General features: G+C 41.8%; 1 protein-coding gene across 1 annotated transcript in view; it reads right to left on the bottom strand.

The window, feature by feature from the left end:
• Positions 1-23,297, bottom strand: part of LOC140724863 (echinoderm microtubule-associated protein-like 5) — a 192,151-nt gene that overhangs the window by 140,829 nt on the left and 28,025 nt on the right. Inside the window, exons 3-4 of the mRNA XM_073039574.1 lie at positions 22,392-22,490; positions 1,403-1,471 (exon numbers count right to left, since the gene is read on the bottom strand). Coding sequence (XP_072895675.1) covers positions 1,403-1,471; positions 22,392-22,490 — 168 coding nt within the window. The remainder of the gene's footprint in view (positions 1-1,402; positions 1,472-22,391; positions 22,491-23,297) is intronic.

Genomic DNA, 23,297 nt, shown 5'->3' with positions numbered 1-23,297 from the left:
AATCATTAACTTCCCTTTTTAACAAACAAAACTGTACTTTAAAACAGCTCTAGATTGTACCACAAAAAGAAATAATCTCTACATCTTCCTTCTGCAACTTAAATGATTCAATCAGGTTTTTATTACTCTTCTACATTATAGAAGTCTGAACTGTCCATTTCCTTTTCCTTCAACTATCAACTCTCCCCCGCCCACCTAACATTCCAGGTATCAGACTGGTAGTAGGTCTCTGAATTACTTCCAGGAAAAACAATTTTCTTAAATAATGAAAACAAATAGTAAAACAGCATTCCTAATGTGAACAACTCATAAATGAAGCTAAACCTCCTCACTTTCGTATTCCATTCTCCTGGCTGTCAATGCTAAAATAATTTTCAATTCTAATTATCTGTTGTACCTGTATATGAGATCTGTATCTGTAAATCATGCTCTGGGGTACTTGGACTCTCCTACATTTCAGAGGTGTGTACTCTCTCACAATGCCAATAATAAGCTCCATATTCCTTTGAAAACAATCAATTTCACATTGGGCTGCACTCCAATTGCCAGAACTACGTCAGGAAGCTGTTCATTAACCATAGTTCAGCATTTAACATAATCATTCCCACAGTCGATAAGCTACAGATCCTGGGCCTCTGCACCTCCCTCTGCAATTGGATCCTTGACTTCCTAAACAGAAGACCACAATCTGTGCGGATTGGAGATAATATCTCCTCCTCTCTGGCACACCTTGGGTGTGTGCTTAGCCCATTTCTCTATTCCCTCTATACCCATGACTGTGTGGCTAGGCATAGCTCAAATGCCATCTATAAATTTGCTATGATACACCCATTGTTGGTAGAATCTCAGATGGAGATGAAAGGGTGTACAGAGGCGAGATAGACCAGCTAGTTGAGTTGCGCCGCAGAAACAACATCGCACTCAACGTCAGTAAGACAAAAGAGCTGATTGCGGACTTTAGGAAGGGCAAGACAAGGGAACAAACACCAATCCTCAGAGGGATCAGAAGTGGAAAGAATGAGCAATTTCAATCTCCTGGGTGTTGAGATCTAAGGATCTAACCTGGTCCCAACATATCAATGCAGTTATAAAGGCAGCAAGACAGTGACAATACTTCTTTAGGAGTTTGAAGAGATTTGCTTTGGCACTTCTATAGATGTATGGTGGAGAGCATTCTGATAGGCTGTATCGCTGTCCACTGGGGGCTGGGGAGAAGCTACTGTATGGGACTAAGAGCTACAGAAAGTTGTAAAATTAGTCAGCTGAATAAAGTGATGAACAGGGAATACATCTGCTTAATAACCATTTACTCAAAAAGAATTTTGACGTGGAATGTCCAGATAATTATTCTAGGCCAGAGGAAAGAAGAAACATGAAAATGCACCAATTTCTTCATTTGTACCTTGATGTGTTTTACACCACAGCTGATCATTTTGTTTGGCTGGTGCAAATCCCAAGAAATATCAAATATCTGCAAGGAAAACAAGAAAAACAAAACCAAAATTATGAAGGAATTGCTCCACGCACAGGAAATAAATTACATCTACCAATGATTTGATCAATTAGTTAACTTTTTTTTAAAAAATGTTTCCCATCTTATCCTCAACACCTGTAAAAATGAACATCTGAATCAAGATTATCTACCTAAATGGTTAAGAGGCAAGAAATTACAAGCATCTCCATAATGAAGTAAATGCGCATACTATGAAACCAACCAGCTAAGTTAATGTCTCAGCTTACTCCAGCCATACCCCAACATCACACACTGCACCAACCCAGCTAGTATTCTCAGATCTCTGGGCTGAAAATCAACTGTGTGATGTAGGTTCTGACTCCAATCTCCATCACCAGTTCAAGTTGTAACCTTCCCTACCCCACCACCATCCAAACTTCGCCAGACTCTGGGCTTCTTCCATGACCACACTGCAGGTCTAACACAGTCTGTGGCTGCTGGCCATCTCCAACCTGATCATACGCGCAACATAGTTCTGATGCCACAAATGTCTGCATCCAGTCTACTGCACCAAAGGGTTTATTGCGGGTAGCCACAGCAATCAAATAACCCCACTGCTCATCAAGTGCAAGAACATTTCTACTCACCTGGTCATCATTCTAACATTTTATCTGATGCCACATCTATTTGCTGTTCATGTTGTGCTCATCCAGACACCATTTTAAAATACATCTAGTCTCTTGTAATATTTCCATTGGAATCTCTTCCCCAATACTTAGACTGCACAACTAATATCAGGCAACACCTAGTACTGTGGCTTTAGAGCTCCAGGAACCAAGGTTTGAAGAAGAACTTGCACATTCTTTCCATGACCATGTGAGCTTCATCCTCAATTGCCAAAGGCAGGCTAGTATGTCATTTGGCAACCCTTTACTCTAGGTAAATGGCAAAAAGAATCAAAGGAGAATTGAGGGGCATATATGGGAGAGATTAAGCTGTTGAGGTAAAAGGGATGCATAGAGATTAGGTATTGAACTAAATGAGTTACTTCATGGATTTGATAGGCTTAAGAAAACTATGCATCAGAGCAGAGCAAAAGCTCTTCAGTCCATGATGCCAATTCAAACTCTTCCCATTGATCGGCACTTGGTCCTCCATTCTGTCTCTTCATGTACTTGTCTAAATGCCTCAAACTTTGCTTTTATATATGATTTACTTCCCCTGGCAGCCAATGTTCCCTCTAATTTTTAGTCAGTGTGCGCAAAAATCTTATGTTGTGCAAATTTTTTTCCTGTGACCGAAGTATGTGTGCTCTGAATGCACACATGGCACAGTTTATGTAGGTTGACAAAATATTTGACATAAAACTGCACAGAATAACAACAAAATTGCATACATATTTAAGTCACTCAGTTAATTCAAAAACATAATTTTTGCTTCCCTAGTTATCTGGAAGTTGAACATACTTTTCCATATGTTCATTAATGTGTTGAACTGAATGTAAAGAGTTATTCATTTTAACAGCTAACAACTCACTGTTGATAAGAATTTTGACCTCCTCTGGGTTTGATCGTTTTAGTTCTCGCTCATCTGCACTCAATCGTAACATGCGTAGCACTCCTGTAATGGGTAATGATGGGTTCTGTTGCCTGAGCTTTTGTACACCGTCCAAATGTGATTTACTTGCCAAATGATGCTGCAAAAAGTCAAGTTTCCAAATATCATCCCACTTCTTTCCACTAGCAACTTATTTTAGGTAAATAACCTTTTGTGCGCACATTAATTTCCTTTGTGTGCTGGTTGAAAAACGAGCGTGTGAACACCTGCACAGCTTAGAGGGCACGTAGCTGGCAGCACGTTCCAGACACCTACAGCTCTCTTTTATTTATTAATTTTTTTTATTGAAGTTCATCATCAAACAAACATTCCCATAAGATGTATTTCAGGCATTGTACATATATATCATATAATCATATATATCACAAATCTCCACAAAGTATTTATCTGAGGTATACACTTATAGAAAAGAGTGGAAAGAAAAAACAAGCAAAAGGAAAGAACTATGTACAAGTAGGGAGTGATTTTTTTTTACAACAGATTCATTGATTTGTGAGAATAAAATCAGGCCTATGAGGCATTATGTAGTTAAACCATTTTTCCCAGTATGAATCAAATTGTTCCAGCTTATGATTAACAGATGCTGTTATCTTCTCCATTTTGTAAATGTCCATTGTAATTTCCATCCATGTATTTAAAGCTGGGCTCCCCTGTGATAACCATTTCCTAGTAAGAGTCTTTTTACCAGCCACCAACAGTATATTCATTAAATATTTATCTCCTTTCAACCATTCTTGAGGTGGATATCCAAAATATATGGTCTTACTCTCTAAGGGTATTTCACATTTAAAGATGTCTTGTAGGGCATTGTGTATCCCCCTCCAATAGTTTTTGATAACAGGGCAGTCCCAAAAAATATGATGATTTGCATTTTGATTTCCACAATTTCTCCAGCAAATAGGGAGGTTACTATCATAATGGGATTTCTGAGAGGGTGTAATAAAATATCTTATCAAGTTTTTCCATTCAAACTCCCTCCATTTCTGTGAACTGGTACACTTCCTGATGCACCATCAATAACTCTCGGAGACAGGAAGTGAACGATAGGCTTTTATTAGCAGCAAAAGGGAGCATGACATCTCGGAGACTGAGGGAGGAGCAGTGCCCCAATCGCCTTTATACAGGGGTCTGTGGGAGGAGCCACAGGAGCAGTCAGCAGAGGGGCGTATCCAGACACGTTTACATAGTTTACCACATTCACCTCCCCTTTGTTTTAAAAGAGAGTCCCCACAGTGCGAAGTTTCTTACGAGTATATTTACAGGTTAAGTCTATCAGGTGGTGGAATCAGTCGCTGCGATCTACGTAGCCCCGGCTGTGATTGCACAGGTGCCGGTGGTGAATGCACCGGAGACAGTGGTTGTGCTGGCTCCGGCCTGACTTGAGGTGACAGCCCATTAGGCATCAGTAATCCCTCATGTGTGTGCGTGGCACCCGGTATGGGAGTGTCGTGAGGAGTCTGTGTAGGGCTTGGCGTGCGCGGTGTCTCATGGGTATATACAACGGTGGGTACGGGGTTCATAGTCACCGTGGAGTGTTCAGGGTAGGGGACTGGTGCTCCTGTGGGCACCAGGTCACGGACGGAGACCGTGTCCTCCCGCCCATCAGATAAGACCACGTAGGCATACTGGGGGTTCGCAAGAAGTAGGTGAACCCTCTCGACCAGCGGGGAGTATTTATTGCTCCTCGCATGTTTCTGGAGCAGCACCGGCCCTGGGGATGTCAGCCAAGCCGGTAGGGTGGTCTCAGTGGCAGACTTCCTGGGAAAAGAAAATAGCCGCTCATGAGGGGTGGCATTGGTGGACGTGCATAACAGGGAGCGGATGGAGTGGAGTACCTCGGGGAGGACCTCCTGCCAGCCGAGAGACCAGCAATCCCTTTGACTTAAGGGCTAAAAGTGTGGCCTTCCACACCGTGGCATTCTCCCTCTCCACCTGTCCATTTCCCCGGGGATTATAGCTCGTGGTCCTACTAGTAGTAATACCCCTAGCCAGCAGGTATTGGCGCAGCTCGTCACTCATAAACGAGGACCCTCTATCACTGTGGATATAGCAGGGATATCCGAACAGAGTGAAGAGCTGGCGCAGGGCTTTTATGACAGACGTGGCAATGGTATCGGGGCAGGGGATTGCAAGGGGGAACCGCGAGTACTCATCGATAATGTTAAGAAAGTACACATTGCGGTGGGAGGGAAGGGGGCCCTAAAAGTCGACACTCAGTCGCTCAAAGGGGTGGGTGGCATTGATAAGTTGTGCCTTTTCAGGACGGTAGAAGTGTGGTTTGCACTCAGCGCAGACTTGGCAGTCCCTGGTCATCGTCCTGATTTCCTCAAGGGAGTAAGGCAGGTTCCGGGCTTTCATGAAATGGTAAAGCCGGGTGACCCCCGGGTGGCAAAGATCTGCATGGAGGGCATATAGCCGGTTGAGCTGTGTGCTGGCACATGTTCCCCGAGATAGGGCATCAGGGGGCTCATTGAGCCTTCCAGGCTGGTACAGGATATCATAGTTGTAGGTGGAGAGTTCTATTCTCCACTGCAAAATTTTATCATTTTTGATTTTGCCCCGCTGCTGGTTGCTAAACATGAATGCAACTGAGCGCTGGTCGGTCAGCAAGGTGAACCTTTTGCCAGCGAGATAGTGCCTCCAGTGGCTAATAGCTTCCATTATGGCCTGGGCTTCTTTCTCCACCGCGGAGTGCCGAATTTCAGGGCCCTGAAGGGTACAAGAGCAGAATGCTACTGGCCTTCCTGCCTGATTGAGGGTAGCAGCCAGCGCAAAGTCGGAGGCGTCACTCTCTACTTGGAAAGGAATGGTCTCGTCCACCGCATGCATTGTTGCTTTGGCAATGTCCCCTTTAATGCGGCTGAAGGCCTCGCGGGCCTCGGCTGAGAGGGGAAATGTGGTGGACTTGACCAGGGGGCGGGCCTTGTCTGCGTAATGAGGGACCCATTAGGCATAATAGGGAAAGAAGCCCAGGCACTGTTTGAGGGCTCTGAGGGTGGTGGGAAGAGGGAGTTCCAACAGGGGGCACATACGGTTGGGGTCAGGGCCAATGACTCCGTTCTCCATGACATACCCAAGGATAGCAAGTCCGGTGGTTCCGAACACACACTTGTCCCTGTTATAGGCAAGGTTAAGAGCTTTGGCCGCTTGGAAAAATCGTTGGAGGTTGGAGTCGTGATCCTGCCAGTCGTGACCGCAGATGGTGATGTTATCCAGATATGGGAACGTGGCCTTCAGTTGGCACTGGTCCACCATCCGGTCCATTTCCCTCTGGAAGACAGAGACACCAGTCGTGACACCGAAGAGGACATGCAGGAAATGATAGAGCCTGCCGCTTGCCTCGAAGGCAGTGTAGGGGCGGTCCTCCGGGCGGATGGGGAGCTGATGGTAAGCGGATTTCAGGTCTATGGTCGAGTACACCTTGTACTGAGCTATCTGGTTGACCACATCCGTGATGCGGGGTAGAGGGTACGCGTCAAGCTGCGTGAACCTATTGATGGTCTGGCTATAGTCCACGACCATCCTATTTTTCTGCCCGGTCCGAACGACCACCTGGGCCCTCCAAGGACCTGTGCTTGGCTCAATGATCCCCTCCCTGAGTAGCCGCTGCACCTCTGACTTAATGAAGGCCCTGTCCCCCACGCTGTACCTCCTGCTTTTTGTTGCCACAGGTTTACAGTCGGGGGTCAGGTTGGCGAACAGCGGTGGGGGAGGGATCTTGAGGGTGGAGAGGCTGCGAGTGGTGTCAGTAGCGCAGCTGTTGGCATGGTGCTGGGTTGGATGTGCGGGTCGGTGTGTGTGTGTGGTCAGTAGCGGGGTATGTGACCAAGTCCCACAGAACTGAGCATTTCTAACAGTGGTTGGTGGGAGGGGCCCGTCATACTCCATTGTCACACTTTTCAGGTGGCTCTGGAAGTCGAGCCCCAATAGCACAGAGGCACACAGTTGAGGCATGACAAGTAACGTAAAGTCCCGATATTCTGTGCCCTGCACCACCAATGTTGCTACACAACCCCCCCCCCCCCCAGATGTCTGTGGAATGCGATCCAGAAGCCATGGTGACCTTCTGGCTTACCGGCCGTGTCACGAGTCCGCAGCGTTTCACCGTGTCCGGGTGAATAAAACTCTCAGTGCTGCCCGTGTCAAACAGGCAGCTAAGTCCTGTGCCCCTCCACCAGGATGTCCATCATTGACCTTGCGAGCTGATGTGGAGCGCTTTGGTCGAGGATCACGGAGGCCAGAGTTGCATCGCAGTCTTAGTGCCCGGTAAACACCCGTGGGTCGGAGGCCGGGCGAAGTGGCGCTGACAAAGATGGCCGCCCCCATGCCTTGCACGCGGCGGGCAGGGAAGATGGCAGCAACCAGGATGGCCACCCCCATTCCTCGCACGCGGTGGGCAGGCAAGATGGCGGCGACCCCCATGCCTCGCAACACGGTGCTGCTCGACCCCGCTCGTGGTTTGGACTTACAGGCCTTGGCGAAGTGGCCCTTCTTTCCGCAGCTGGAGCAGGTAGCTTCTCGGGCCGGGCAGCATTGTCAGGGGTGCTTTACGAGTCCGCAGAAGTAACACTGCGCAGTCTTGCGACTGGCAGCAGCTGTGGTTGACTCGCCGGCGGGTTGCAGGGTCTGCAGCGTCCACGAGGCCGGCAGGAGATCGCGCGCCTGGACAGCGTCAGGGTTGTGGAGAGTGGCCTCCAGTGTGTCGGCCAGCTCGATCACTGACTGTAAGGTAAGATCGGCATGTTCCAGCAGCCGCTGGCGCACGTACACTGACCTGATCCCCGTAACGAAGGCGTCTCTTACCAGCAGCTCTGCGTGCTGTTCCACCGTCAGTCCCCTAAAGTCGCAGGCCTGCACGAGTGTCTGTAGGGCCCGGATAAACTCAGCGCTCGACTCTCCGGCCCACTGCCACCGTGTCGCTAAGCGATGTCTTGCGTATATGGTGTTCACTGGCCGCCGGTATTGCCTTTTGAGGGCATCCATCGCACCCTGGTAGTCCGTTTGGTCCCTGATCATGGAGTAGACCGTTGGACTGACTCTGGAGAGGAGAACCCTGCACATTGTGGCAGGCTCAGTCACATGAATCTCCTCCAGGTACGATTCGAAGCATGCTAGCCAGAGTTCGAAAGCGTCGCCGGCTTCCTGGGATTGAGGGTCGAGATCCAATCTGTCGGATCGTAAAATGCTCTCCATGTTTTAAAATTGCTGCTAATAAAATTGATGCACCATCAATAACTCTCGGAGACAGGAAGTGAACGATAGGCTTTTATTAGCAGCAAAAGGGAGCACGACATCTCGGAGACTGAGGGAGGAGCAGTGTCCCAATCGCCTTTATACAGGGGTCTGTGGGAGGAGCCACAGGAGCAGTCAGCAGAGGGGCGTGTCCAGACAGGTATACATAGTTTACCACACTTCCATTGATACCTCCATTCTTCCTCAGATATAATTATCCCTCCCTCCTTCTCCCATTTTGTTTTAATATATGAAGTCGAATGTGTTTTAAGATTTGACAAACCCTTATACATGCTTGAAATGATTCTACTACCATTATCTGAATTATATGCTTTTCTAAAGAGCTCTATCAAGCATGTACTTGCCTTGGTTACATTTTTAAGTGTCTTATTAACATATTGTCGCATCTGTAAATACCGATAAAAATCTTGTCTTTCTAATAGGTGTTTCTCTTTAAGCATTTCAAAACTGAACAGTGTTCCTTCTTTCATTATGTTGCAAAGAACTGTTATTCCTTTAGCTGTCCAGTCCTTAAATCTAGCATCCGATATATTTAGTGTAAAATCTGAGTCATATGCACACCATTTAAGAATTACAACATCTCCCTCTAGATTATATTCTTTTATAGTAGTTTTCCATATTTTAAGAGTCAATTTCACCCATGGATTATCAATGGTATTTATGTACCTTTGCAGGTTGTTATCAGCCAAAATTGCTTGTATGGGGATGGGAAGTACCCGCTCCTCAATGTTTTTCCATTGAGCGTCATATGATGAGTTGGACCAACATATCACAGCTCTCAACTGTGCTGCAAAATAATAATCTCTAAGAGAAGGTAGGCCCCATCCCCCCTTTTCCTTTGCTAATTGCAGAGTTTTGAGACGAACTCTAGGCCTTTTACCCTGCCAAATATACCTTGACAGCATCTTGTTCCATTCATTGAATTGATTTTGATTAATCTCTATTGGTAGGGTCTGAAAGAGATATAACAGTCTGGGCAGTATATTCATTTTAATAGACTCAATCCTTGAACTGAGACTGAAGAAAGGAATCAGGTTCCATCTTGCCATATCTTCCTTAATTTTTTTATATAAAGGCTGATAATTACATTCTGATAATTTTGCCAAATCTTTTGGCATAATGATGCCCAAATATTTGAAAAACTCTGTGTGCCATGCCCAGGGGTATCAACTTTTAATTTCTCTTGGTGGGCTATAGTAATATGAAAGTAATTGGGTTTTATCTGTGTTGATCTTGTATCCTGATAATTGACCATATTGTTCAAAGGATTACATCAACTTAGGTAAAGAGTATGTTGGTTGCCCTAGATAGATCAAAACGTCATCCGTATGACAAGCCAATTTATGTGCTGTCCCTTTAATAGTAATTCCCCTGATATCTTCATTTGGTCTGATGTATTGAGCTAATGGTTCCAGATACAACGCAAAGAGTAGCGGTGACCATGTACAACCCTGTCTCGTGCCCCTTTCTAGGGTAAGACTACTTGATAAATATCCATTGATTTTAATCCTAGCAGTAGGGTTGTCATATAGTGTCTGTATAGTTTTAATAATTGTGTCTTGGAAACCAAATCTATGTAAAATTCTGTAAAGAAAATTCCAATTAACCGAATCAAATGCCTTTTCAGCATCCACTCATCATTATTGCTTCGATTTTATTTTTTTTGTATATGATCCATAATGTGAAGTGTCTTTTGTATATTGTCTTGTGTCTGGCGTTGTCGTATAAAACCTGTCTGATCGTTACGTATCAGTATGGGTAGAAACTCCTCTAATCATTTGGCCATGATGGAGGTAAATAATCTATAATCTACATTAAGAATGGATATTGGTCTAAATGACCCACATTCCATTTTATCCTTGCCTTCTTTCAGTATAGCTGAAATTATCGCTTCCTTCCAACTGGGTGACATTTGTGCCTTTTTTAGAGCCCAGTTCAGTGAGGGGAGTAAAACAGGAATTAACTCATTTTTAAATTATTTGTACCACTCTGCTGTATACCCATCTGATCCTGGTGACTTGCTTAATTTAAGCCTACTAATTGCAGCTTTTAATTCAACTTCAGTTATGTCAGCAGTCATCGTTCTATTTTGTTCTTCGCTTAAAGTGGGTAACTCTAGGGAATTCAAGGTGGTGTCAATTTGGTTTATGCTTCCCCCTGGAACTTCGGAATATAGAGTTTTGTAAAACACTTCAAAAGCTTCTTGAATTTAACTTAGCTTTTTTTTTACCATTTTCATTCTTGGGTCCCTAATTCTATGAATTGTATTTTCTGCTATCTTTTTTTTTCCAGTTTCCACACCAGTATTTTCATAGATTTTGATCCATTTTCATAATGTCTCTGTTTCAGAAACATTAAATTTTTCCTGATTTCTTGCATGGCCAAACTATTAATTTCATTCTTAATTTTTAAAATTTCCCCTAATGTATCCTGTGCCAAATTCAATTTGTGTTTTTTCTCTAGTTCCTTCAGCCTATTTTGTAATTCCTCTAATGTTTTATTCCTTATTTGTTTCTCATATGAAGATATCGCTATAATTTTCCCTCTTAAGACAGCCTTCAGAGTATCCCATAAAATGGGAGGTGAAACCTCTCCATTATCATTAAATTCTAAGTACAGACCAATTTCTTTTTTAATTTGTTCCTTAAAATACGGATCATTGTGTAGGCTTGAATTTAGTTTCCAAATAGTATTCTTTGGTTGTAGGTCAAAATCAACAGATGAATATGGTCACTTACATCTATTGTCCCAATTCCACAGCCCATTCTCTTTAGTTTTCTATGCTCAGTATCACTTAAATGAGTTTCCTGTAAATATACTACATGGACCTGTTCTGTTTTCATTTTGGATAAAATTCTATTACGTTTGATTGGATTTAATAGCCCATTGACATTAAAAGAAATGAATTTTACTTTGTCCTTAGCCATCTGTATTTATCTGTCAATATATCATTGAAATTAGCAGGATAAAACTTAATCAATCTACTCCCTGAACAAATAAGAACCAAGAAATGCAAATAATAACAAAAATGGCAACGAATGTGTGATTCCAAGGCTGAGGTCTCTAGTAGATGACCCTGCGTTAAGCTAGAGAAAATGTCTAGCTGTGGGGGATAACCCCTCCTACTTGTGAGTTGAGGGCCCCCATTGCAGTATTCATAAAAGTCAGTGAACAAATCCATTACACAGAAATGATTTCCCTGTGTACTCCTCCTATATATACATACATATATGCACACACACACACATATATATATATATATATATATATACATACATACACACACACACATTACATACATACACATATACGCACACATATACATATATTCTCATTTTGGTGGGGAAAAAGGAGTAAGTGAGCAAATAAAGAATAACAACTAAGTAATATAAAATCCACATTATAATAAGTATTTCTCGAGATAGGTATGTCACCGTCTACTTTTGCTTCTGTTTAGCTTCTCAACATTTTTAAAGTTAGCCAAACCTTATGGCTCTTCTGAAGGGGGTGAGGACTGACTTTGGGAAACTCCCGGTCTCTTCCTGATATATTTCTCTCGGCCTCCTCCCGTCTCCTGCCTTCTCGATTCTTGCACTATTTCCCAAGCGGAGCAAGATAATTCTTCAGCCAGGCTTTCCCTTGTTTTGGTCACGCTGACAGGCAACCCTCTGGCCTTCATGTCTGTAGTCACCTCTTCCACCGTCTGGTACAACTGTGTCCCGTCGTCATAAAACACTCAAATTTTAGCAGGGTACGGAGTTTGAAATCTAATCTTTTTTTTGCTTTAGTACTCGCTTTACTTCAGAGTATTATTTGCATTTCTGCAGGACCAGGGGGGCAGGGGGGTAATCTTGGTCGAAATATATATAAATTTATCGTCTAAAAACACTCCCTTCGTAGAATCTCCGCCTTGGTGCTGTACCCAAGGAATTTAACTATTATTGAGCGTGGCTTATCTTGGGTAGACTTCGGGACTAACACGCGGTGCCTCCTTTCAATTTCCAGCTCCATAGCCGAGGGAAGCTCCAGCACGTCTCGCAGTAACTTTCCGACAAACTCCGTCATAGACGAGCCCTCCGCTCCTTCGGGAACGTTGTAGATTCTGATAGTTTTCCGCTGTGATCTTCCCTCCAAGTCAAGCAGTTTACCTTCTTGTTGATTTAATATTTTTATCGTCTTACTCAGTATTCGTTCAATGTTTTGAATGTGATCTTCCACCTTCTCAATTCGAGTCTCTGCCACCGCTATTTTTTGATTGACACTGGTGAGCTCTGACTTAATATCACAGAGCTGCTGCTTTATTTCTTTCTGAAACTCTCTTATCTCTTTCAGAATTTCGATCATATTCGCCGCTTCGCCTGAACAAGGTCCAGCGTCCGCCTCGCTAGCACGCAGTCGGGTAGGAGAGCTGCTCGCTGCACTCCTCTCGGCCACAGGCTCCACAGTGTCACTTTTTAAAATTTCCATTCCTTTTCCCCATTCTTGCCCCTTTTTCCAGTTCAAATAATTTTTGAAAAATACTATATTTGATGGGTTAACGGGGCTTTTTACGCGTTTTTCCGGAGGAGCTAGTGAGTTAAGCTGCCATTCTCGTCAATGACATCATCGGAAACCGACACCTACAGCTCTAAAAACAAACTTGCCAGTAGGACACTTTAAAAATTTCCTCTTCTCACTCAAACCTAAACGGTGATATACCCATCTCGAGAAATACTTATTATAATGTGGATTTTATATTACTTAGTTGTTACTCTTTATTTGCACACTTACTCCTCTTTCCCCACCAAAATGAGCTTTTGACATTCCTACATTCTCATAATTTTATATTTCTCTTAAGTCATCCTTCAGCCTCCAGAACTCCAGAGAAAAATCAAATTATGTACAACCTTGCCCTATGACTATTATTTTCTAATCCAGGCAACATCCTGGTGAACCTCTTCTGTGCTCTCTTAAATACCCCCAGACCTTTTCAGTAGTGCAGCAACAGCCACCATACACAAATGTAGCCTAACCACAGTTTTATACAGCTACATCATGACTGTTCAACTTGGACTTGCAGCCCAAAATCCCTCTGAACATCAGGTGCTTAGGCTTCTATCATTTACTGTACATTTTCCTCTTGCACTGGATTTCCCCTCTCCCCCCCCCCTTACAAAAGGGCAACATCTCATACTTGCCCAGACTTAACTTTACCTGCAATTTCTACACTCATATTTCCAAGAGATCTATGTCATCCCACAACTTTCCTCTCTAGCATTTTTTGTGTCTGCAAACTTACCAAGCTGCCCACCTATATTTTCATCCAACTTATTTATATTTATCACAAAAAAAAATGCTCCCAGCACTGATCTCTTGAGAACACCACAGGTTATAGAGCTCTAGTCAGATTAACAACATCTGCTACTACTCTCTGTCTTATAACAGCCAAGCCAATTCTGAATCCAATCTGCCAAGTCCCCGTGTTTTCATGTGCCATAATCTTCTGGATAAAACTTCTAAAGACCATGTGTACTACATCTACTGTCCTACCTTCATAACCATCACAAAAACTCAAAAGTTTGTAAGACATGGCCTGACCCATGCAAAGCATACAGATTATCTTTAACAAGTCTATGTTTTCCGAGTTGCATGTAAATCCTATCCTTAAGAAACCTCTCTAACAATTTCCCCAGCATTGATGCAAGCTTCACCAGCCCAGGTTTGTCCCTATTGTCCATCTTACATAAAGGAACAACACTGACTACTATCCAGTCCTCTGGGCCGCTGCTTGTGGCTGACAAGGATACAAAGACCTCTGACAAGGCCTCAACCAATAACCTGCGATGGATCCCATCAGGCTCTAGGAACTTAACATTTTGTGATGGCTGCCTCCTGTGTCACAGTAAGATCCAGTAAATTATAATTCATAGATTTTTAATAAAAGTCAGATTCACTGCTGGTGCATTTTTATCATGTGATTCTGAAATTCTTCTTCAACTAAGTTAATAATAAGCTCTTGGCCTAATCCAATTTCCTATTTTCATAACTATTTAATCATCCCCTTTACCATACTACTGTTTTGTCAAAAATCCTGAGTCTTCTTTAGCACTACGGATTAGAAATTTCCAGGTGGAGCTCTTCTTTTCCCTACTTGTAAAGTCTATTGTTTTCACTCATAATACAAAACTTCTTTTCAAATCTACTTTATTCTTTACTCCACGTCTCCCTCTTCCATCCACCATTGCCCTGTGACTAAACCGTAATTCTGCCACAAAAGTACGTGTACAGAATTAGCATGAATTCATGAGCAGAACATCTTTGAATCCAAACACAAAACTGGTAAAATGTCTAAGAATGTTTCCACTTTGGAGTAGTGAGAGCAACACCTGTGCAAGAGCTGGAACTAATAAAAAGAGCAAGTCTTGTTGCTTGTGAGTATTGACGTGGAGGACGTTTTCAATAGTGCAAGTCTGGGACCAGACAGCTTCAGAATAAGGATATCCTTGCAGAATAGAGATGCAGTGAAATTTCTTTAGCCAGAGGGTGATGAATCTGGGGAATTCATTACCTTGGATAGCTGTAGAGGTCTCATCATTGGGTATACTTAAAGTGGAGGTTGATAGGTTCTTAATTAGTAACGGCATCAAAGGTTATTATCCAAGTACCTTTGTACACCAGTTGCTATAAGTGAACATTCAGGTGCAGCACAGTTAGGAAGACAAATGAAATGTTGGCCATTATTACAAGATTATTGGAATAAAGGAGCAGGGATGTCATTGCAGCTACAGAAGACCTTGATATCACCTGATCTGGACCTGTGCGCTATTTTTTGTCTGTTTACTCAAGAAAGGACCTGGAGGGAAAGCAACAAAGGTTTGCGACGTTGATTCATGGGTTTGGTCCAGGCCTACATTCACTGATGTTCTTAAGGCTGAGGGGTTATCGCACAGAGACATATAGAATTCCAACAGACAATACAGACTGGATACAAGAAGGATGTTCCCAGCTCCTGAAGAGTCCAGAACAAAGGGCTGAAACATCAGGATATAGCGCTTGCCATTTAATATCAACAAGAGGAAAAGTTTGTCCATCCAGACGCTGAAACTGTGAGATCCTCTCCCACAGAAGACACTGGAGGCCTAGTCAAATATATAAATTATAAATGAAAATTATTCATAAATGCTAAAGGGATTAAAGGAAATAGGAGAAATCAGAATTCAGGTTCTGAAGTGGACGATCTGCCATGATCCCATTAAATGCTGAAGCAGGACCATGGCTTCACAGGCTCCTTTTGCAATTTTCTATGTTCCTCCAAGCTTCTATTCCAGCCACAGTCAAAGATGCAGTATCTCATCAAATACTTTCTGGAAATGTAGGAACATCCATTGGGGCACCTCTATACATAGCATAAATTATTTCTTCATAGATGTCCAATAAGTTGATCAACCTTTATTTTCCTTCCTCAAAATCATGTTGACTTTGCCCAAGTACTTACAATTTTTCTAAGCACACTACTTCTAACAAGCTTCTCATGCAGATTTTACACTCAACAGCCTACAGTTTCTTGCTTAAGGTCACATTTCAGTTTTGGAGTCAGGTATAACAGTTGCTATTATTCAATCTAAAGCAGAGGTGCCCAACCTTTATGCCAATAAGCTTTACCATTAACTGAGGGGTCTATGGACCTCAGGTAGGGACCTGTGATCTAAATGAATCTTCACGAATTTAGGGAATTTGGAAAATTAAAACAAACACAACTCACTAGCCTACAAGACCACAGGGATGAAGTCTATCAGGACCCAAGGACTTGTCACTCAGCGGCTCCAACTGTTTACATAGTACCATTCCCCAGGTGACTAATTTTCTCCAGAGTTCTTCCCTCCCTTCTAATGCCTTCCTTGCACCTGTTTTTGGGATGTTAACTACATCCTTAAAGATATCAAATAACCCCATTAATAACCATAATGGTCTTTAAAATACAAGACCATGAAACTATAAGACGTAGGAGCAGAATTAAGCCATTCAGCTCACTGAATGTGTTTTAACATTATATCATGGCTCTCAAACTCATTCTTTTTCCCTCTCCGTACAACCTTTGACACCTTTATGAATCAAGAACCTGTCAACTTCGGTTTAAAATATATCCAATGACCTAACCTCCACATTGCACAATTTAACTACCCTCTGGCTCAAGAAATTCCTCATCACCTCTGTTCTAAAGGGACGTCCCTTTATTCTGAGGTTGTGCCCTCTCATTCTAGGCTCTTCAACTATTGAAAATATCTTCTTCACATTCACTCTATCCATGCCTTTGGTAGGTTTTAATGTAACCCCTCTCATCCCTCTAAATTCTAGCGAGTAAATGCCCAGAGCCATCAAACACTCCTCACATATTAACCTTTTCATCCCAAGACCATTCTTGTTAGCTTTCTCTGCCCTCTCCAATACCAACACATCCTTTAGATATAGGGCCCAAAACTGCTCATAGTACTCCAAATGTGGTCTCTCCAATGGCTTATAAAACCTCAGCGTTCCATTCCCACTTTTATACTCTAGTCTCCTCGAAATGAATGCCAACTGCCAAATTCATTTATCAAATGATAAATGAATGCCATTTGCCATCCATACTACCAACAGAACATTACTGCCTACAGAAACTTAATATTTGATATTTCTGACTAGCTTCATAAAACATTGTTTTAACCGCACCTGTGTCCAGTTCCAGCTAGTAGGCTTCCAGATGTGAAAAATGTAGGATATGTTGTAGAATAGATTTATTAAAATAATTCCAAGAAACAGGAACATTAATTACATGAATAGATTGGGGTAACTGTGGTTCTTCTCTTTGAAAGTACTGCCTGTCTTATGTAGACAATTTTACATCTGCTACATGTTCTTTTCCTCTGTTAAATCAACCCACTAGCAAATTTCCTTACCTCGTCCCTCATGGATCCGGCATAAGCTTCCAGTTAAAGGCCTCCCCTTGTTCAGTTACCTTTTTTGTTAACAAGTTTTGATTCTCATTAACCAAGGTCAGATGCATTTTGGTCCCATCAAAACTGATCCTTCTCCAAATGATTACTTTTATCATTGGCTTTACCATTTCCTGAATGTCCCCTGTTGATATTTGCTCTTTCATCCAGTTCCAACTCACTTTGCAGATCTAAACCCAGTCATGCTGCCTTCCTCTTTGAGCCAGGAACATGCTGATCAAGAAATTTCTGAATGCACTTCAGAAATCCTACACATCTCAGAGTTTCTATACTCCTTACGTTATTACTATTTCAATCTACATATGGATAATTCAGACCTCCATGGCTTTTGCACAGTTCTTCAATTATTTTCAATTTATTTATTCCTCAGTACTCTTCCCCTGGTTGCAACAACACAATAATCTCAGTGATTGCATCTATATAGTTTCTTAAACTGATAGATTTTATTCTTGGTCATTGCAGGAAACCACCCCTCCAAAATAAGATCCTCAAATCAATACTGCCACACCCATTCTTTGCTCTTTCTAGAACAGCTTGTATCCAGGAAAATAAAGTACACATTCTTGTATTATAAAGGTTTTTTAGCGTGTCGCACCAGACAGTCAGCCACTCTTGTCTAGCGCGTGGTGTCAGGATTGGTCTCCTTTCAGATTAACCGAGTCACAATATGAACGTTCCTGTCTCAACCCTTGTATTATGAGGCCGAGTGGCGAGCTCAACGCTCAACCCAGCACGGATGGAAAGCGTGCTCGGGGGCGGACGAATTGAATTCTAACTCGGGAGCCTTTGCTCCGGAGACCAGCGCTGAGGCCATTGCTAAAGTAAGACCTCTGCTTTAAAAAATCCCATATGGTTAGTTGTGTTGTGACCCACTAACCCTGTTTAATAAGCTTCTCGAATTCACACGTAGTCAGATGTGATATTCACTCAGAATTACAATTCAGGTTTATTTTCACTGATGTATACACATTGTATCGAAATGACAGGCAGGCAGGCATTTGATGTAGAACCTTTGTGCATAGAATTAAGAAACTGCAAAGATAAGAAGATCCCAGGTTACACACAGTCCTTCAAACAGTAGCCAGGATGTGGAGTGAAAATTTACAACGGGAGATAGAAAAGTCATGTAACAAGTGCAATTATTACAACAGTTATGGCAGATTTCAATATCCAGGTTGATTGGGAAAAGTCAGGTTGGTACTGGATCCCAAGAGAGAAAATTTGTAGAATACTTTCTAGAGCAGCTTGTGGTTGAGCCCATTAAGGGAAAGGCAATTCTGGATTGTGTGTTTATGCAATGAAACAGATTGGAACAGAGAACTTAGAGGTACCAGTATTAGAGTGGAGTAAAGGGAATTACAGAGGCATGAGAGAGGAGCTGGCTAAGGTTGACTGGAAGTGTCTCTAACAGGGATGATCACAGAACAGCAATGCCTGGAGTTCCTTGCAGCTATTCAAAAGGCACAGGATATACACATCCCAAAGAAGTAGAAGTACTCAAAAGGAGTATGAGGCAACAACCACAGTTGACAAGTCAAGGACAGCATTAAAGCAAAAGAGGGCATATAATATAGCAAATCTCTAAACCTCTCCCATTTCAATTTAACATATTTTTCTTATGTTGATGTTATTCATCTGTCGTATTCCCTTTCGAGAATTATCCCTCTCCGCCTCCCCCTCCAAACCTTTATCAGCGCTATTTTCCTGTACCCAAGAAGGGCAGAAGGTGCAACCATCGCTGTCAACACAATGGCAAACTTCTCCCTTGTCTCTCAACCTGGGATAGATCACACCAAAACTCATCTTCAAAACCCTATACCCACCAGGGATTCCCTATCCTCCATGCCCTTCTTAACATAGAAACATAGAAAACCTACAGCACAATACAGGCCCTTCAGCCCACAGTTGTGCTGAACATGTCCCTATCCTAGAAATTACTAGGCTTACCTATAGCCCTCTATTTTACTAAGCTCCATGTACCTATCCAAAAGCCTCTTATAAGACCCTATCCTATCTTATTCTTATTCATATCGTATTCTTAGTGAAAATGGATGTAAGGTACTCATTTAGTACCTCATCCATGCTCTCTGACCCCAGGCACAGTTTCATTATAAGAAATTTAAAATGAACATTACAACTGCCAATTATTATCATTCAGGCACTGATTGTCGATTTCCAAGAAATATTGCTGCAGTCAAATGTTCCAGTAAAGCTAACCAACAAAGCACCGCAGCACACCTTCAAGAATCCAACAAGGAAATCTCTTCAAGCTGTTGTTGCAAGGACAATTAATTTCTTTCCTTTGTAAAGTACTTCTGAGGAGTGAAGCATTACAGCACATTAACATCCTTCAGATTGCTTAAAAGTTAGACTCACTGGTCACTATACTGATAGAGTGTTACTCATTCTGTGAAACTCAGCTAAGACTACTAACCTTATTCAACCCACCCTAGAGAACAGAGACAGCAATAATAACTGCCGTCCTGATGCTGGGCCTCAAGCCAAAATGACCATCTTCTCTTAGCCTCCACTATACTTTGGCTTGCTGAGTTCTTCCAGTTTGTTTTTTTTTTGCTGTGGATTTCAGATTCTGGAGTCTCTTGTGTCTCTAGTGATGAACATTTTCTTATTGTGCCACCCTTTGCCTCTGAATAAAAAGCTGAATTAGCAACCTTTCTCATGTCTTGAACTTATATCCAAGCTGTCATTTTGGTGCCCAAGTGTGGCAGTTCAGCAATGTCAGAGATGCAGCCTTCCGACTGTGACACTAAAACAAAGCTGTCCCTCTCAATCAGCTGGATTGAAGAGCACACTGAAACCTTCCATGAAACAGGTGAAGTTCTTCCGGTATCACATATCAAGTACTGGAGGAATTTACCAAGTCAGGCAGCATCTACAGAGGATAATAAACACTTGATATTTCAGGCTGAAACCCTTCAACAGGATGGCTGGCCTTCTAGTGTGTACTTAACGAGAAGCATTCCAAGTAAAATCCCTGAATTTGATTCTTTAAAAATTGCAGATCAAAACTAAACACAAATTACAATAAAAACATTAAACTGTATGCTGAAAGGCAGAAATCTCAGTTTCCCACTTTTTTAAGAGAGCAATCTTTAATATAATGAACACCTCTTGAATGTCAAACTAAATTTCACAGAATAATGCAGCAAGGCAAGAGCTCATTTTATCCACCCCTTTTAATCCTCCCCCACGTTCTGCTCTTTTCTTATAAACTTGATGGTGTTTTCTATTTCACTTTGAAAGTTACTTGATAGTCAGTCTTATGATTTAACATCCTTTTCAAGGCAACTTGCCCAGAAATAGCCACAATGCTTCACTTGAAGCTTAACTAGCATCTTAGAAAAAACTCTTTGAGCTCTTTCAACTGTCATCTCAATTTCTTCCTGTAGCTCTTGAATTGACTGCTCAAGTTGGCCCTTTTCCTTCCTGTTAAAATACATTAATCACACTTCTATTTATAGCAGTCCAGTACCTGATACCAATGACACTAGCGTATGCACTTTTTGCACATCCATTGATATTGGCAAACTGGTATTATTGATCATATTCTAAATAGCAAGGTCTTTACAACAGCTAGACCTGGTGTCCCTTTTTCCACTCCTTTTTCTGGTGTCCAGAAAACAATGACAGCCCGTTGTGCCAAGTTGTTGAAGTGTTTCAATATATTAAGTACTTTAAAAACATCATAAGCTTTTTAAAGCCAATGAATAAATTAATTATGTTTAGTTAACATTCAAGTGTACATGAATATAGCCAAACAAAAGAGCATTCCTTCAGGGTCAAAGTGCAAAACATATTACCAATAACATATTGCGCATATAGTTACCACAACAGAAAAACATTCAGCCACAAAAAATATAATATAGCCCAAGTCCCCCAAGTAGCCTGTAGACTGATGATACATGGTATGTTGTCCTGGTCCAGCTTAATCTTTCACCAAGCGAACACTGGAGGGCAACACTCATGGGAGAAGACAGCCTCCAACCCAGTACAGATTCCAGTGCACTCACAGATGCCTCGGCTCTTCCACACCGCCGCTGGCATCTTCTCTCCTGGGCAGCTGCAACAGGCAACACTGTGGCACGAGGATCTTGTTGGTACAACAATCGAGGCAACACAGCTTCCCTTCCAGCCTCGCCAATGAAGCAGTGAAACAGAATTACATTACCAAAGTCCGACAGGATCTTGGGATCACAAGAAAAATGTCCAAGACAATCACTCACTCCATTTGTTGGACACACACCACCCTGGCACTACAATGGTACTCAACAAGTCCAGACAACAACAGAGTTACACAATAAGTGCAGCTTGGTTGCTATTGAGCAAATTGCTAATGGGGTAAACCTGCAGTACTTGAATTTCTTAATATTCAGCAGTGCCTTGTGATCGAAAAAGACTTGAAGGATGAACAATTATGCCTTTAGTTGGACCCTGTATGGCTGCTGCACCCTAGAGTGCTAACATCTTACAAGAAGCTAATGTTAAAAATATGAAAACAAAAACATTAAAATTCTAAAAACTAAAATTTAAGAAATTAAATATCACTTGCTCATCCCACATAACTATATAACTCTACTGAAACAGATGGACTTGCTGAGATGTAATGTGATGCTGGATCAGCAAAAGCAGATTCACAGTTACAGGAAGGTAATGCTCACCTGTTACATACTGTAAACTCGACAGTGTAGATGCTGAGAAATGCTGGCTGTTTGGGGAAGAGCTAAAATTTGCAAACAAGCTCTGGCCCATTCAGTTTAAATAACAGTGCAATTCATATTTTTAAAGCACAAACTTTAGAATTAACAAGAGAAGGATGCTAAAATTAATTCACCTATCTACAAAACTTCACTTTAGTTGTCATCTCGAATCTGCAGTGTCTTCAACTAAAGTTGTCCTTAATCTACCAAAAGTAGTACAAGATTAGGCCAGAATCACTTAATTTTCTCCTATTTGATAAAGAATTCCTTTGTTCTTAAACTATTAAAAGAATATTTATTTGCATAGCTTACCACACAACTATAAATGTAGCCAGAGATTTCCAACATTGTACTTATGAAAGAAAGACAGTCAGTTACCCTATCTGTGTGTCCTGGAGCAGTTGCTAGAACTCTTCCTTTCTTCCAATCCCAGATACAAATAGTGTTTTTGGAATCCAGGCCAATGGATACCAAACGCTGCAGAATTGGAATAAAACAGAAATTAGAAGCAGCTCTTTAAACAAAGTTTAAATTTGAAAGTCTCCTCCCATCATAACTCCATAACTAATTACATCCTTTAAAAAGGAACTACAGAAACATAAATCATACCCACCGCCAATCAAAAAGAACCAAGCAACAATTAACTTCCATTGTTAATATGATTATCTTATCACTCAAATGCACTTCAAAATTCATGATTAAAATGTTTGAATACTAGGTATCAACATAAAATTGCATCGTACTATTCAAATTAGTACTAAATTACAATATTGTACAGAAAGTAGCTCCATGGTTGTTCACATAAAAATGCATCTTCTCCATATTTCCACAATTTCATACATTTGATATCATGCATGCAAAGTATACCTTTTGAACTGTTAATGAACTGAGAATTAATAGCAATTATTTTAAATCATTAATGTTCAAACAATCTATCGTTCAGTTTATTAATGGGTTTACTTTGTATGCATGTATATTTATTATTCATGATGAAACTGGGCCACTTCTGGTGCAAGTTTACCTATTGAATTAACACCACAATGTATGACAAAATGAATGCATGTTCACTATCTTGAGTCATCTCTAAAACAGTTAACAATTACAGATAAAAGACCTAAATGCCTGTTTTTCTCCAAAGAAATAGAGTAGGGGTTTCCAAACTATGCTCGTGAGCGAAATTTAACCTAAGGCTCTTCCTGGATTGGTCTGGTGAAGGTTCTCCGATATTCTACCATGCACAAATCAGAATCAGCTTTAATGTCACTGGCATATGTTGTGAAATTT

Source organism: Hemitrygon akajei, chromosome 3 (genome assembly GCF_048418815.1).
Source record: "Hemitrygon akajei chromosome 3, sHemAka1.3, whole genome shotgun sequence".
Lineage (NCBI taxonomy): Eukaryota > Metazoa > Chordata > Chondrichthyes > Myliobatiformes > Dasyatidae > Hemitrygon > Hemitrygon akajei.
The sequence above is the reverse complement of the archived record's forward strand: the minus strand, read 5'-3'. Positions and strand labels throughout refer to the sequence as shown.